The sequence below is a fragment of the Monodelphis domestica genome, chromosome 7 (genome assembly GCF_027887165.1).
Source record: "Monodelphis domestica isolate mMonDom1 chromosome 7, mMonDom1.pri, whole genome shotgun sequence".
Taxonomy (NCBI): Eukaryota; Metazoa; Chordata; class Mammalia; order Didelphimorphia; family Didelphidae; genus Monodelphis; species Monodelphis domestica.
In genome coordinates, this window is record NC_077233.1 from 274,492,776 (window position 1) to 274,509,980 (window position 17,205).

Sequence of the window (17,205 nt, forward strand, 5' to 3'; positions counted from 1 at the left end):
TGGCCAGGTCCAAAGAGGCATTAATATTTTGATATCACCTTGGAGGGAGCTCTCCAGTGGAGTGACTGACTTTGTTCTATTTCTTAGTTACTTAGATGAAGGTGGAGAAGTTAGGTGACTAAGTAGATAAAATACCAGGTCGGAAGGCAGAAAGACTCATCTTTCTGAGTTCAAATTCAGCCTCAGACACTTACTTATCCTGTGTGATCCTAGGCAAGTCACCTGACCCTGTTATGAGTTAGAGAAGGAAATGGCAAACCACCCCAGTATCTTTGCCAAGAAAATCCAAATGAGATCACATGACTGAACAACTATAGAAGCTATGCCTTATGCATTTTCAAATGTTATAGAACTCAAGCAAGGACAGTGTGATATATTATTGACCAGGGTGTTGGCCTCAAAGTTGTGAAGGCCTTGGTTCAAGTCCAAACTCTGGCTCATCTAGACACTGTGACTCTGAATAAGCCACCAAAATCCTCAGTACCCCTTAGAAACTTTCTAGTACTATAACAGCTGCCAGTCTACCTTGATAAAGAAAGCTTCTTTGTTGGAAGCACCCAAAAGAATGAAATCATGTCTCCAAATCAAAAAAACAAAACAAAATAAAGCTGGAAAGAATAGCAAACACAATTGGATGGTTAGAGTGAGGATCCCAAACTATCTTGAAAATCTAGAGCAATGGGCTGACTCTGACTATATAGAAATTATTGAAGATCATTTATAAAGTCCCACACTTGTGTTTTTTAAAAATCACAAATTTAAGGTAGGGAAGGCCTGGCTAGATAACAACTGCTATGAAAATATTCTAGAGATTTTAGTGTACTGTAAGCTCAAGAGGAGCAATAATTAAGAGTATAAAGAAAAAGGGGCAGCTCAGTGGATTGAGAGCCAGACCTGGAGATGGGAGGTCTTGGGTCCAAATCTGGTCTCAGATTCTTCCTAGTCATGTGACCCTGAGCCAATCACTTAACCCCCATTGCCTAGCCCTTATCGTTCTTCTGCCTTGGAGCCAATACATAGTTTTGATTTTAAGATGGAAGGAAAGGCTTTTAAAAGATAGATAGATAGAGAGAGAAAGAGAGAGAGAGAGAGAGAGAGAGAGAGAGAGAGAGAGAGAGAGAGAGAGCAAGTGAAACAGAATAAAGGAAGTGATAGAGATAGTGAAATGGTCTAGTGCTGTGGTGGCAAACCTATGACACATATGCCAGAGGGGACCCCAGAGCCCTCTCTGTGGCATGTACACCATTGCCCCAGCACAGAGTTTGCCAGAGTTTGTAAATAGAAAACTAGAGGGACAAGGGGCTGGGCTGCTCCCCTCCCCTTCTCCATGGGTGCCTGAGGACATTTCAAATCACCACTCCCTTTAAAAGGTTTACCATCACTGGTCTAGTGGATAGAAGGATAGACCTGGAGTTAGGAAGTCCTGAGTTTAAACCTGACCTGTGACATTTATTAGCTGTGTGACACTGGGCACAGCTAATAACCTGGAACCCTCAGTTTCCTCCATTGTAAAATGAAGATAATTATAGCACTTACCTCACAGGGAATAATGTGAGGATTAAATGAGATATTATTTGTAAAGTGTGGAGCATAGTACTTGGCACATAATAAGTGCTATATAAATATTAGCTATCATTATTATTAAATGTTTCTTTTCTTTCTTCTTCTCTGAACTCTGCTGTTCAAACCATATCTGAATATTGTGTTCAATTCTGGGTCACACATTTTAAAAAGGACATTTACAAAGTGGAGCCTATCCCATGGTGTGGCTATGTGAAAACATATAGATACTTTGATTATTGAAAGGAACTGAGAATATTTATCCAGAAAGAGATTTAGAGGGGATAGGATAGCTGCCCTCAAGTATAGTGGGGCTACATTATATCCTGGAAGGCAAACAAAAGAGAGGGGGGGAGGAAGGAAGGAAGGAAGGAAAGAAGGAAGGAAGGAAGGAAGGAAGGAAGGAAGGAAGGAAGGAAGGAAGGAAGGAAGGAAGGAAGGAAGGAAGGAAGGAAGGAAGGAAGGAAGGAAGGAAGGAAGGAAGGAAGGAAGGAAGGAAGGAAGGAAGGAAGGAAGTTGTTCTGCTTGGAGGTATAAAAATTTAGAGGCTAGTTTTGATGAAATTTGGTTCTTTTCTGACCAAAGCCAGTGTGATGGTTTCAGTACAGGATTAGAAAGAAATGAGTCACTCATAAAGTATATAACAGGGGCAGCTAGGGGGCTCAGTACATAGAGAGCCAGGTTTAAAGACAGGAAATCCTGGGTTCAATTATGACCTTAAATACTTCCTAGTTGTGTGATCTTAGGCAGATCATTTGACTCAAATTGCCTAGTCCATTCCACTCTTCTGCCTTAGAACTAATATTTAGTATTGCTTTTAAGACAGAAAGTAAGAGTTTTAAAAACTATATAACAATTCACAAAAAGAGAGTTTCTTAACAATAGCATGGAAAGATATTCAGCAGGGATACAGCACTGATTCAATTAGATATATCTTCCCTGACTCTACCTGAATCACATCTGAGGAATCCTCTTCAGTCCAACTAGGTCTTTATTTATTTATTTATTTATTTTTATTAAGACCCTTACCTTCTTGGAGTCAATACTGTGTATTGGCGCCAAGGCAGAAGAGTGGTAAGGGCTAGGCAATGGGGGTCAAGTGACTTGCCCAGGGTCACACAACTAGGAAGTGTCTGAGTCCAAATTTGAACCTAGGACCTCCCATCTCTAGGGCTGGCTCTCAATCCACTGAGCTACCCAGCTGACCCCAACCAACTAGGTCTTTAAAAAAAATAAATAAGTATACCTCACCTTCTGTCTTAGTACCAATTCTAAGACAAGAGGGGCAAGGACTAGGTGATTGGGGTTAAGGGACTTGCCCATAGCTAAAAACAGTCTGAGGTCACATTTGAACCCAGTTCCCCCTGATTCAAAACTAGGTTTTAAGGACAATTTCATTTCCTTTTAGGGAAAACCTTGTCTACCTTTCATGGGAAAGATGTTGCTCCCACCATAGAAATAAAATACTTAACTACATAAAACACAATTAAGCAGAAAACTAAAGATCATGGGCAATTCAGTCCTCCAGTATCTACCTCAGCTGTGTCTGGTATTATCAGCTTTCTGAAGGAACTTCTGAAGTCAAGCAACCCAGCCTATACATAACAAGGATCCCTATACATCACAGCACCCCTGAAAGGTGGTCATCCAGCCTCTAAAAGAACATCTTCAATCACAGGCAACCTATTAACTAACAAAGTAGCTTTTTCCATCTAGGGAAGTCAGAAAATTTAAGCAAAATCTATCTATCATTATGATTATCAGTTCTCCTTGTCTGATAGGTACAAAATTTGTGCACAGGCCAGGTGATGGATTTGATTCCACTCAACTCAATCAATATTTTATTAAATACCTATGACACTGAAGTCTTTGGGCTGTTATTTCTAGAATAAGGGGACATCATAGCTGCTTTTGCTGAAGTAACATAACATTGGCCTTGAATCAAGACAACCCCAGCACAGAAGTGACCACATCAGCAGTTTTTTCTATCCCTCCAACTCAAAAACTTCTACCACTAAAAAAATAAAGAAATAAAAATCTTCCCTACTCAGCCATTTCACGGAATAGGAAGAATTGACTTCTTTCTTCCAGAAATTATAAACACCAGTAACTTCATTTGACTAACACGAGTAAAAGAGGAGCTGGAAACATCTGGAGGGAAATCAGCTTATCTTCTTCTTTTCAGCCTGGTCTCATGGACTCAAGAGGTCTGTATGATTTAGATAAACAGCTGAACCAATGGGTTCCTGGGTGAGCAGAATTGAAACTACTCCCTGGTTTCTCACAGTTTTTGTTACAGAGGTTTGGCTGACCTTGAGCACATTGTACTTTGGATGGTGTCAAGGAAAATACATTGTTATTGATTGTTCTTGAGACTCAACAGTGCTGTAAGAAAGAAAAGGGATTTGATTCTAAGTTTCAGGATAGGGTTTTGGGAAGTTTTCCCTAAAGCAAGACCCCAAATCCAGGCAGCTATGATTTGGGGTGACTGATGGTCTTTTTGGAAGGCTTAAGTTTCCAGTTGTGAGAAATCAAGATTTGGCAGCTACAGTGTGGTGGAAAGAGTGAAGAAGTCAAAGACAAGCAGGAAAGTCTCCTATAAATATGTATAGTCTCTCTTTTGTAATAGCAAAGTACTGGAAGGAAATTAAGGGCCCATTGAATGAGAAATGTAACATAACATTATTGCAGCTTAAGAAAGTGAATGCTGAAATGTCAAACTGGAGAAGACAAACTTAATTAGGAGGAGAATTTGTATGATCAGCACAGTAACTTCAAGGTTAAAAAGCCTTCGGAACTGATCAATCCATTGCCTAATCATGAATTCTGAGAACCAGTAGTAAACTGTTAGCATAGAATGAAGGTTTTCAAGACATTTTCAGACAAGGGAGAATAGAGAGGAACTGACAACGATGTATTAAAAAAAAGTGCATCAATAAAACCTCTTCCTTCCTTCTCTTTCTTTCTTTCTTTCTTTCTTTCTTTCTTTCCTTCTTTCCTTCTTTCTTTCTTTCTTTCTTTCTTTCTTTCTTTCTTTCTTTCTTTCTTTCTTTCTTTCTTTCTTTCTTTCTTTCTTTCTTTCCTTCCTTTCTTCCTTCCTTTCTTCCTTCCTTCCTTCCTTCCTTCCTTCCTTCCTTCCTTCCTTCCTTCCTTCCTTCCTTCCTTCCTTCCTTCCTTCATCTCTTTTCCCCCTCCTCCTCCTCCACTTCTCCCCTCCCTCAAAAACCCCTCCAGATAGAAAGAAAATCCCAGTTATAGTCTTAATAGTATTACTAACTAGGCATGTGACCTCCAAATTACTGAACTTCTGACCTAGTAGCTTCCTTTCCTGTAAAATGAGGGTATTAGAAAAGATGATTTTTATTTGTTTCTTTGATCTTCCATATTCCAAACTCTATGATCTTTAAGGTTAGGTAGATAAGGCTACTTTTGGAGAAATGTCTAGGGAGGTGGGTACACATGAGAAACATAGAAAGGCAACTGGAAAATATAAGTGGAGAAGAAATAAGACCTAGATATGATAGAAGGCAATGAAAAAGAACTTGTAGCACATGCAAAAAGGTACAATTTAAGTATTAAAATGGAAAGGAAAATTAACCAATTTAGTTGAGGCAGCTAAGTGGCACAGGGGGTAGCATGCTGGGCCTGGAGTTTGGAAGACCTGAGTTCAGATCTAGCCTCAGATACTTATCTGTGTGACCCTAGGCAAGTCACTTTATCTGTTTGCATCAATTTCCTTATCTGTAAAATAACACCTATCTTCCTGGACTATTGTAAAGTTCAAATGGAATAATAATTATAAAGCACTTGACATAGTATCTGGTATATATTAAGTGCTACATAAATATTATTATTATATTATAAGGTCTTAACCAAACAAAGGCAAAGATGGGAAAAAACTTTTCTAGTCTTTAAACTTATCCCTGCCCATTCACCATATGTCACAGACTCTGAAAAAAACCAACCAATTATTTTGTATAATCAATCAACAGACCTTTATTAGGCACATACCATGTTCTAGGAACTGTGCTAAGCACTGGAGATATATCAACAAAAAGAAAATAGTCCCTGCCCTCAAGGAGGCTAAAATCCAATGCGACAAGTACCTTGTACATATATAGGACTAAAAAAACTACATAAAACATAGGTGAAAGGTAGCCGTGGTGGAGAATGCCCTGCAGCTGGAGATGACCAGAAAAGACCTTCTGCAGAAGATGATACTTGAGTTGAGTCTTGAAGAAGATCAGAGATTTCAAGACATGGAAGTGAGGAGGGAGAGCATCAAGATGAAATACCTCCACCTACTTGACTGGATCCTTGGACGCCCTGGACTCTGTCGTGAATATGTAAAGGAGCCATGATTCCAGATTGGCTAAGAGTCCTCTGATGTTGAAGCAGGTGAAGGAGAGGTGACTTCAGGAGTTTAGATGACTTCAAAAGAGGCAATTAAGATTGGCAAGCACAGGCTTCTGTGTGTCTCCAGAAATGGTGCCATGCAAGGAAGCTGTTGGTTCCTACATAGTCCGTCTTGATTCCCAACATCTATTCTCCAGAATCTATTAAGAGAGGATCACCTTTCCCGGCCCATTTTGGGAAGATTGTTCTCTCTCTTTGGTTGATCTGAGATCTTATCTTATTCTCATTTGCTCAAGCATTTTTAAGTCTCTTCTAATCTGTGTAACTCTTGATTTCTATTTATTTTTTACTTCAGTAAAAGAGTAATATACTATTTATTTGTGATGGTTGTTTGTGTAATCAGCATTTGGTTGGAAGGAGTTAAGCTGGGAACTGTAAGCCATGTATTATCTTCCCCTTAGAACAATTGAGGAAAGTGTTATTAGGGATGTCCTGGTAAATGTTTAATAACCAGTTCTCTATAAAAACAACCACCCCCTAAAATGTACATATGTAAATGTATGTATAAGGTATATATGACACGCTTTAAGTTTAGCTGCTATTATTAACATTGGGACTTGGAGGTAGCACAGTGAATAGAGTGCCAGGTATGAAGTGAGGACCTGGGTTCAAATCTGACCTCACACACTTCCAAGGTGTATAACCGTGGGCAAGTCACTTCATCGTGATGGCCTAGCCCTTGCCACTCTTCTGTGTTAGATTCGATACTAGGACAAAGATAAGGGCTTAAAAAAAAAATTGGGATTTCTTAAGTCTATACACAGTCAACAAAATAAATCAATCCCTAATTTGTAATATTTGTCAATTTCTGAAGTGCAAACCAAAAACGTTTCTCTAACCAGTTTGGCCTGATTCTAGCACATTTCTAGCCAAGACAAGGACATTTTCTCTTTGCTACGTACTCATAACCACCGTAGTCACTGAGGGCGAGAGGGACGATCACCTCCTCACTGAAAGTCCAAGGAAAAATATGTTAGAGTGCTAATTGAAATGCTCAAGAGTATGGTCTAGAGCTTTTCTAGCGCTTTTGTAGCCCACGAAGGCAGAGTTCTTCCTGGCTCAGCTGCCCATCATCTCTGACAGAGCTTTGCAGTCCTGTATCGTGGCACCAACAAACTGCTACTGAATGCTTGTGTCTTTTATCAAGGGTCCAGAGTGTATGTTTTACCAGGAGATAAGACAAAGCATCTGCTAACCCCAATGAGAATTCAACGTTGGGATACTTCAATTATTTCTAGGCTTTTTTCTAAATAGGCTTAATGACCTCAAAAACTCTCTGGGAATTATTAGATAGTGGTAAGAAATCACAACTGAGCAGCAGAAGAGAAAACCTGGCTTGAGGGGGCAGCTAGGTGACTCAGTGAATGGAGAAGCAGGCCTAGACATGGAAGGTCCTGGGTTCAAATCTGGCCTCAAGACATTCCCTAGCCCTGACCACTCTTCTGCATTGGAATCAATACACAGTATTGAGTCTAAGACAGAAGGTGAGGGTTTAAAAAAGAAAAGTATACTCAGGTGAAAAGTGATTTAAAAATAATAACGTATTATATAATGAATATCAAATATTCTTATATACTTGCCATGTTATATGCCTATTTATGTAATAAAAACGTATATGTTCTTATATAAGTGACTATAATTTGGTATTATTAAATAATCCGGAGGTATGGGGAAGAAGGCAGAATAGAATGGAGAGGCAGCTGGATGGCAAAATGAATTGAGTAATGGGCTTGGAATCAGGAAGACTCATTTTCATGAATTCAAATCTTGCCTTGGACATTTACTAGCAAGTCCCTTCACTCTGTTTGCTTCAGTTTCCTATCTGTAAAATGAGCTGAAGAAGGAAATGGCAAACTACTCTAATAACCTGGTTAAGAAGACCTCAAATGGGGTCCAAAGAGTCAGACGGGAACTGAAAACAACTCCAATTGACTTTGTGATCTGAGTTTTCCCAATTAAGTCTTGGCTTCGGTTGATTGCCAGACCAACTAGTAATTTGGAACTAGTAAGCAGTAAGTTACTCCTAGAAACAGCACTGTCTTTTTCTTTCTGCACCTTTTAGGATGGTAGTGCTCCCTATGGGGCCAGGTATGTGGGATCCATGGTAGCTGATGTTCACCGAACCTTGGTCTATGGAGGGATCTTCATGTACCCAGCTAACCAGAAGAGTCCAAAAGGGAAGGTAAGTCCAGGGTCTTTGAACCCTCTTCAGCTTTTCCCTGTTTTTTGGTAATTGTTTGTAAATTTGTAATTCTACCAAGGGAACTATCAAAGGGAAATAAAAATAGTCAAAACTTCATTGTGAATTCTGAGATTCTGGAGGAAAAAAATAGGGAAGATTGAGATATCCTGTACCTAGAATGCCTTCCTCAATAACCCACGTGTAGCTTAACAAATCATTTCTATACTTTGAGGCTCGGTTCAAATATTTTTTCATGAGTGAAATGTGAGTTTTCCCTTCTTTGGTCTCTGCCAATCAGAAAGGATATTTCCTTCCCTCTGGTGTAGCTAGGCTTTTTTCTTCCCTCTCTCCCTTGTTCTTTCTCTTTCTCTCTTTTTGCACATGCACACATAGAAACACATACACATATGAATACATACATACTTCCATTGTCCAGATTTGCACTGGAACTTATGTTGTCTTACATATTTGCCTAGAGGGAGAGAGATAACTTATATTGAAAATTAAGGGAGGTAACTGGGTAGCTCAGTGAATACAGAGCCAGGTGGAGACATGGAAGGTCCTGGGTTCAAATCTGGCCTCAAGACACTCCCTAGCTATGTAACTCTGGGCAAGTCACTTAATTTCCATTACCTAACCCTTACTGCTCTTCTGCATTGGAATCAATACACAGTATTGATTCTAAGATAGAAGGTAAAGGTTTAAAAAAAAAGTAAACTCAGGTGAAAAGTGAGGCTGCTATAAAAGACTAGCACAATAGATAGAGAGCTAGACCCAGAACTCATCCCATGGTACAATTGTGGTACACTAGAAATGACAATTCATTTGACATCAGAAGGCTTGATGTCAAATCTCAGCTCTTTCATGTGTACTAACTTAGGTAGATCATAAGCTTTCCAACCCTCAGTTTCCTTGTCTAAATGGTAATCTAAATCTAAAATGAGAACAGTGATATTTGTGCTACCTCCCTCACAGGTTTATGGTGAGGATCTATTGTAAGAGTGAATATAAAAGTGCTTTAAAAATGAAGTAGTAAAAAAGAAATCAAACAGGCCATCAAAGAACTCCCTAAGAAAACCCCCCAGGGCCTAATGGATTCATGAGTGAATTCTATCAAACATTCAAAGAACAGCTAATCCCAATACTATACAAATTGTTTGACAAAATAAGCAAAGAAGGAGTATTACCAAATTCCTTTTATGACACAAACATGGCACTGATTCCAAAACCAGGCAGGCCAAAAACAGAGAAAGAAAACTATAGACCAATCTCCCTAATCTATATAGATGCAAAAATCTTAGATAAGATACTAGCAAAAAGACTCCAATAAGTGATCAGGAGGGTTATTAACTACGTTCAGGTGGGATTTATACCAGGAATGCAAGGATGATTCAATATTAGGAAAACCATCCACATAACTGACCATATCAACAAGTAAGCCAACAAAAATCACATGATTATCTCAATAGACGCAGAAAAAACCTTTGACAAAATACAACAGTCATTCCTATTAAAAACATGAGAAAGTATAGAAATAGAAGGGTCTTTCCTAAAAATAATAAACAATATCTATCTAAAACCATCAGCCAACATCAACTGCAATGGGGATTAATTAGATGCATTCCCAATAAGATCAGTAGTGAAACAAGGATGCCCATTATCATTGCTATTATTTAACATTGTACTAAAAACACTAGCAGTAGCAATTAGAGAAGAAAAAGAAATTGAAGGTATTAAAATTGGCAATGAAGACACCAAGCTATCACTCTTTGTGGATGATGGTCTACTTAAAGAATCCTAGAGAATCCACTAAAAAGCTAGTGGAAATAATCAACAACTTTAGCAAAGTTGCAATATACAAAATAAACCTACATAAGTCATCAGCATTTCTATTTGTCTCCAACACATCTCAGCAGCAGGAATTAGAAAGAGAAATTCCATTCAAAATCACCCTAGACAATATAAAATACTTAGGAATCTATCTGCTGAGACAAACACAGGAACTATATGAACACAACTACAAAACACTTTCCACACAACTAAAACCAGATCTGAGCAATTGGAAAAACATTAACTGCTCATGGATAGGACAAGCTAACATAATAAATATGACCATCCTACCCAAACTTATTTATTTATTTAGTGCCATACCCATTGAACTTCCAAAAAACTTTTTTTACTGAATTAGGAAAAAAAACATAACAAAGTTCATTTGGAACAACAAAAGATCAAGGACATTCAGGGAAATCATTTAAAAAAATGCGAAGGAAGGAGGACTTGCAGTCCCAGATCTCAAATTATACTATAAAGCAGTGGTCATCAAAGCAATTTGCTACTGGCTAAGACACAGAAAGGAGGATCAGTGGAATAGACTTGGGGTAAATGACCTCAGCAAGACAGTCTATGACAAGCCCAAATATCCCAATTTTGGGGATGAAAATCCACTCTTTGATAAAAACTGCTGCGAAAATTGGAAGACAGGATGGGAGAGATTAGGCTTGGATCAACATTTCATACTCTACATCAAGATAAACTCAGAATGGGTGAATGACTAGAACATAAAGAAGGAAACTATAAGCAAATTATGTGAACACAGAATAGTATACATGTCAGATCTTTGGGAAGGGAAAGATTTTAAAACCAAGCAAGAATTAGAAAAAGTCACAAAATGTAAAATAAATAATTTTGACTACATCAAATTAAAAAGTTTTTGTACAAACAAAACCAATATAACCAAAATTAGAAGGAAATAACAAATTGGGAAACAATCTTCATAACAAAAACCTCTGACAAAGGTCTAATTACTCAAATTTACAAAGAGGTAAATCAATTGTACAAAAAATCAACATGAACAGACAATTCTCAGTCAAAGAAATCAAAACCATTAATAAACACATGAAAAAGTGCTCTAAATCTCTCATAATCAGAGAGATGCAAATCAAAACAACTCTGAGGTATCACCTCACACCTAGCAGATTGGCTAACATGACAGCAGAGGAAAGAGGGGATGTGGCAAAGTAGGGACATTAATTCATTGCTGGTGGAGTTGTGAATTGATCCAACCATTCTGGAGGGCAATTTGGAACTATGCCCAAAGGGCGATAAAAGACTGTCTGCTCTTTGATCCAGTCATAGCACTGCTGGATTTGTTCCCCAAAGAGACAATAAGGAAAAAGGCATGTACAAGAATATTCATAGCTGTGCTTTTTATGGTGGCCAAAAATTGGAAAATGAGGGGATGCCCTTCAATTGGGGAATGGCTGAATCAATTGTGATGGATACTATTGTGCTCAAAGGAATAATAAAGTGGAGGAATTCCATGGGAACTGGAACAACCTCCAGGAATTGATGCAGAGTGAGAGGAGCAGAGCCAGGAGAACATTGTATACAGAGACTGCTACACTGTGGTACAATCGAATGTAATGGACTTCTCCATTAGTGGCAATGCAGTGATCCTGAACAACCTTGAGGGATGTATGAGAAAAACCACTATCCACATTCAGAGGAAAAACTGTGGGAGTAGAAACACAGAAGAAAAACAACTGCTTGATTACTTGGGTTGAGGGGGACATGGCTGGGGATGTAGACTCTAAATGAATATCCGAGTGCAAACATCAACAACTTAGAAATAGGTTCTGATCAAGGACACATAATACCCAGTGGAATTGCACTTTGGCTATGGGAGGGGTAGGGGAGGGAGTAGTGGAATATTATTTTTGTAACCAAGGAATAATGTTTGAAATTGACCAAATAAAAAAATAAATTAAAAAAGATAAAGTATTATATAATGAATATAAATTATTCTTATATACTTGCCATATTACATATATATAATATGTCTATATAATTAAAAAACTTATATGTTCTTACATAAATGAATATAAATTATTATTATTAAATAGTCTGGAGGTATGGGGAAGAAGGCAGAATAGAATGGAGAGGCAGCTGGATGGCACAATGGATTGAGGAGTGGGCTCTAAGGCAGAAGGCAAGGGTTTAAAAAGAAAAAAAAATTAAGCCTTACCTGAACACAATGGCCACTTTTCTGGGAAGCTCTTGAAGGTATTCACTCCAATCCTAATTTGATTCTTTGTGACCACATGGGCCATACAAATCCCATCAATGCTGTCTGTGGGATTTTCTTGGCAAAGATGCTAAAGTGGTTTGCCATTTCCTTTTCTAGTAGATTAAAGCAAAGTGAGTGAGTGTCTGAGGCTCCATTTGAACTAGGGCTTCCTGACTCCAGGTCCAGGCTCTCTCCTCTGAGCCACCTCGCTGCCTCAGCACTTGGGGGTACCATCCACCTTAATCATGAATCCCCTAGACAAATTGCCTCACTATTAAGGTACTTGAAGGGGCTGAATCTGCTCAAAATTACATCTCACTAGCTCGTCCTGATATTTTTGGCTATTCAGTTAGAGGATTCAATTAGTCTAAAGTAAATGTGTTTTAGCAAAATAACCTCCTATATGGAAGTAGTAATCGAATGTTTCCTCTATAAAGCTGGGACACGATCATCTACAAATTCATACCGACCTAATAAACACACCTGGAAAAGTATACATATAGAAGTCTGTGGACTGGGACATATGCATGAACATTGTTGTGGTGTTTCTCATGAGTGACTCCCTATTGTTCTGTCATGGCATTCAGTCTTTGACCAGTGTATAATTTCTGGCTGGTGCTTTTCCCTGGGTAATATGCTAGATAGTGCTTGGTTAGTTCCATGGCTACCGATTGCTTCTTCCCAGGTAATCTACTGGGTACTGAGTAATTTGTGGAGCTTCTCATGCCTTCCAGTTTCTGACTTAAGCTGGTGTCCTTAGCTGAGGTGCTACTTTTTTTTTTTAAGAGGAATAGCATGCTCTCAGTTCTCTCTTTTTGCTCAATATCCAGTCTTAAGTGGGCAGTTAGGTGGCTCAGTAGATTGAGAGCCAGGCCTAGAGACATGGTTCTGGATTCAAATCTATCCTCAGACACTTACTAGCTGTGTGACTGTGGCCAAGTTACTTAACTCCCATTGCCTAGCTCTTCCAGTTCTTCTGCCAATACACAGTATTGATTCTAAGACGGAAGGTAAAGGTTTTAAAAAAAATCTAATCTTAAGCTATAGTTTCTTTGTTTTTTAAAGACAAGACCTTCATACATCTAGTCATTGTATTGTGAAAAAACCTTTAGAATTTTTTTTACCTGTAAGGAGACTCTCTTAGTTCTCAGAGCCTTGGATGTTATAGGTATTTTCTTTCCAAAATGCGATTCATCAACTGCAAACTTGATGCTGTTTGTAATATAGACCAGCTAGGCAGCTAAACAATGCCCACGGGCTTTAAGTGCATTTCTTGTAACCTTCATTTCCTTTTCACCAGTGACAGAGTTTGTCTAAAGTCCTTTTCTTAGGATTAGACAATTCTTGTAACTCCCAACCTACTGTCTAATTACTAAGCTGTACTCATTTTACATGATTTTTTAGATTTTGCTTTGAATGAGCCATCAAGGACCATCTGGCTCTGGGCATTTCTGGTTTGTATTCTAAGCCCCAAAATTTCTTGGGTTCAGACATAAAAATGAATGGTCCCAAAGACAGAGAGCCAAGACTGGAGCTGAGAGGTCCTGGATTCAAATCTGGCCTCAGAGACATCCTAGCTATGGGACAAGTCATTGAACCCCAATTGCCTAGCTCTTTCCACTCTTGTGCCTTGGGATGTGCCTTAGTACTGATTCTAAGATGGAAGGTAAAGTTTTATAAAATAAAAGGAAATGAATGGGGTGGGATGCAAATAAGACTCCTTAGAATGAGCTACTTTGGGGCAGGCATTCCCTTCTCCCTCTGTTCTTTATTCTATATTTAATAATAATCAAAGCTAACATTTATGTGGCACTTACTAAGTTCCAGGCATTATGCTAAGCACTTTGACAATTATCTCATTTAATTTTCACAATCCTGGAGTGTGTAATTATTATTATTGTTATCCCCATTTTGCAGACAAGGGAATGGAAGCAAATAAAGATTAAGTGATTTGTCCAACGTCACACAACTAGTATGTGTCTGAGATCACATTTGAACTCAGATCTTTTTTGATGCCATCCCCAGTCCTCTCTCTAGTGTACTACCTAACTGCCTCTATTTTCTCTCTATAATCCATAAATGTGGATTGTCCTCAAACCTCTGCAGGCTTTCAGTCTATAATTTCAATTTAAAATTTTAAGATGAATTTTCCATGATATTAAATCCAACTAAATGAGGAGAAATACATCACTTCTAGAGAGAATCTAAAGACAATTAATATTTGTGCCAATTGGCAGCTCGACTTCTCCCGGGGGCCCAGTTTCAGGCAGTTCTCATAAAAATAGTAAAGAGACAAAAGGGGCAGGACCATCTAATTCTACAATTTAAAAAAAAATAAAGATTGGGACTTTAAAAATTCCAAAGGACTCGTGATAAAAAATGCCATCTGCTTCCAGAGAAAGAACTAATTGAGTCTAAGTCTAGACCAAAGCAAACTTTTTTCCACTTTCTTTCTTAAACTTTTTGTTCAAATTTCCTTCCACAAAAAGATTAACATAGAAAAATGTATTGCATGATCAAATATGTAGAATCGACATGAGATTCCTTACCATGTCAATGGGGTTGAAGAGAAAGATGGGCGGAAGGGAGGGAAGGAGAAAATTCTAGACTCAATATTCTTTGAAAAATGTTGGAAATTGTTTTTACATATAGTTGGGGAAAATAAAATTAAAAATAAGAAAACTGACATTTAAATTTTTATAAAAATGGAAAAGACGATTGGGATTTGAGAGCCCTTTCGCCAAGCTCAGTCATGTGGATGTTTCCTTTCAGCTCCGGCTCCTTTATGAGTGCAATCCAATGGCCTTCATCATTGAACAGGCAGGGGGCATGGCGACCACAGGTACACAGCCAGTTTTGGAAGTGAAGCCAGAAACCATCCACCAAAGAGTCCCTCTCATTCTCGGGTCTCCAGATGATGTCCAGGAGTATCTGGCTTGTGTCCAGAAACATCAACAAGGTGGACGCTGACCCACCTCTTTTCCTCTTCTGTTCTCAAACCTTACAAATAGCCCAATGACCAGCAATCCCTGACCTGAATGAATAACAAGGGTAACTTGATCTGTACATTGGAACAGAAAGGTAAAAAAATGAACCCCCAAAGCCAATTCCTGAACCAAGAAACATCTGAATGGAAAAGTGGTTAAAAGCAAAATAAAATAAGATGGCTTTGTCTTAGTTTCTGTCATGTCAGGAGAATAAAGAATCTTGGAATTTGTTAACACATACACAGATGAACACACAAACAAAGCTGGCAGCTATTCAAATGCTGACAAGAATGAAAGTGCTCTTAGATTTCACAGCTATTGATTCTGAAATTTGAACCGAAGCTACTCTGTGGTAACTGATTTTTCTTTTTCATGCAATATATGAGGATATGTGTTTCTGAGGGGTGACTTGCATTGGCCGCTCAAGACCAATAAACTTTGTTTGAATGTCAGAGGTTATTAATCATTTAAAAATGGACGCCTCTTTCTTCACCACCTTTTGCCCTTTCTCAGTCTTGGACAAGTGTGTAAAAGAGCTGGAACTGGAGGACTTTGTTGAAATCTCTGCCTTTACCCTTATTACTTGTGGGGTCCTGGGCAACTTCTCTGGGTTCTACTTTCCTCATTTGGAAAATTAGGGGTTGAACTGAATGCCCTCTAAGATTCCTTTCGGCTCTAAACCTCTAATCCTATGCACTGGTCAAGATGATCTTTCACTCAGATTTTGAGGACTCAGAAGCATGTGTTGAAGTAAAGAGAGAGGAAGCTCTTTGTTGCTCCTGAAACTATGGTTTTCTTGAACATGATTACACAGAATTTAGTTTCAAATGCACAGATATCATCTGGGCTTAATTGAAGAGACTGAGCTGGAATGAGCCTTGGAGGCTATCTAATCCAACCCTCCAATTTTATAAATTAGAAAACTGAGGCCCAGAGAAGTTAAGCACCTGCCCACAATTATGAAGGCAGTAAATGGCAGAGACAAGATTTGACCCTAGGTTCCTCTTTAACTCCAAATCAAATATATTTTCTAATTTCTTTTATGTGATCATTTCATCATTATCATTTCAAAGACAAAAAACCCCCCAAAACCCCTAATGCTCAGTGGTGAAATTACTTCCCAAAAGTCACACCAATAATAAGAAATAGATGAAGTGGGACACTTCATAAAGTGAATCTGGACACCCAGAACTTCAATTTGGAGCTGTGCTTAATTAATAGAAACAAAAGAATCTACCAGCTGGGACAGCCTTCCCTAGTGGAAGCTGTATCAGACTAACATTATAGGGTACTTTATATAGGTTACAAGATACAGAGTTATTTCCTTTCACATATAGGTTCTTAGCTGACAATAAAACAAACCTTATCACTAACACAGGAATGTGAGGTCAGAGATGAGGAGACAAACCTCAGATTTATTTAGGGGTTGTTTATCTTCACATGTACTTAGTCCCTTCTCCTTAGTTAGCTATATGTTACTTGCTGACCTCTTTGATATTCCTGAAATTCCTTTGTTTCTTGCCCTTTCTAATTCATATCCCCAAGCTAAGTAGAGCCTGGTCTGCAGCCTGCATAAACAGCTTGACCTCTGGGAGGGAGGGAAACTGGTCTGTTCCCTAAAAATATAGCCAGGGATTGATCTATCTACTTTAATTTTATTATCCTCCCCTTTTGGGACTACTTCACAGAGAAGGGATTTTAAAATCAGGCTCTCTATCTCCAAATCCAGAGATTTTCCCATTTTTTTTTCTTCAGTCACTTGGTTCTGTTGTGTCATACTCTTCATGGCCTCATTTTGGGTTTTCTTGGCAAAAATACTAAAGCTATTTGTTATTTTCTTCTTCAGCATATTTAATAGATGAAGAGACTTAGGCAAACAGAATTAATGACTAGCCAAGCATCACATAGCTAGTAAGTTCTGAGATCAGATTTAAACTCAGGAAGAGGAGTCTTCCTGACCCACCCTCTATCCACTGTGTCATCTAGCTGCCCCT

The 17,205-nt window shown here is 38.5% G+C and overlaps 1 protein-coding gene across 1 annotated transcript in view; it reads left to right on the plus strand.

Moving 5' to 3' along the window:
• FBP2 (fructose-bisphosphatase 2) overlaps positions 1 to 15,663 on the plus strand; it is a 71,374-nt gene extending 55,711 nt beyond the window's left edge. The window contains exons 6-7 of the mRNA XM_001367598.4: positions 8,039 to 8,158; positions 14,997 to 15,663. Coding sequence (XP_001367635.1) covers positions 8,039 to 8,158; positions 14,997 to 15,194 — 318 coding nt within the window. The 3' untranslated portion in view covers positions 15,195 to 15,663. The remainder of the gene's footprint in view (positions 1 to 8,038; positions 8,159 to 14,996) is intronic.
• The last annotated feature ends 1,542 nt before the right edge of the window (positions 15,664 to 17,205 follow it).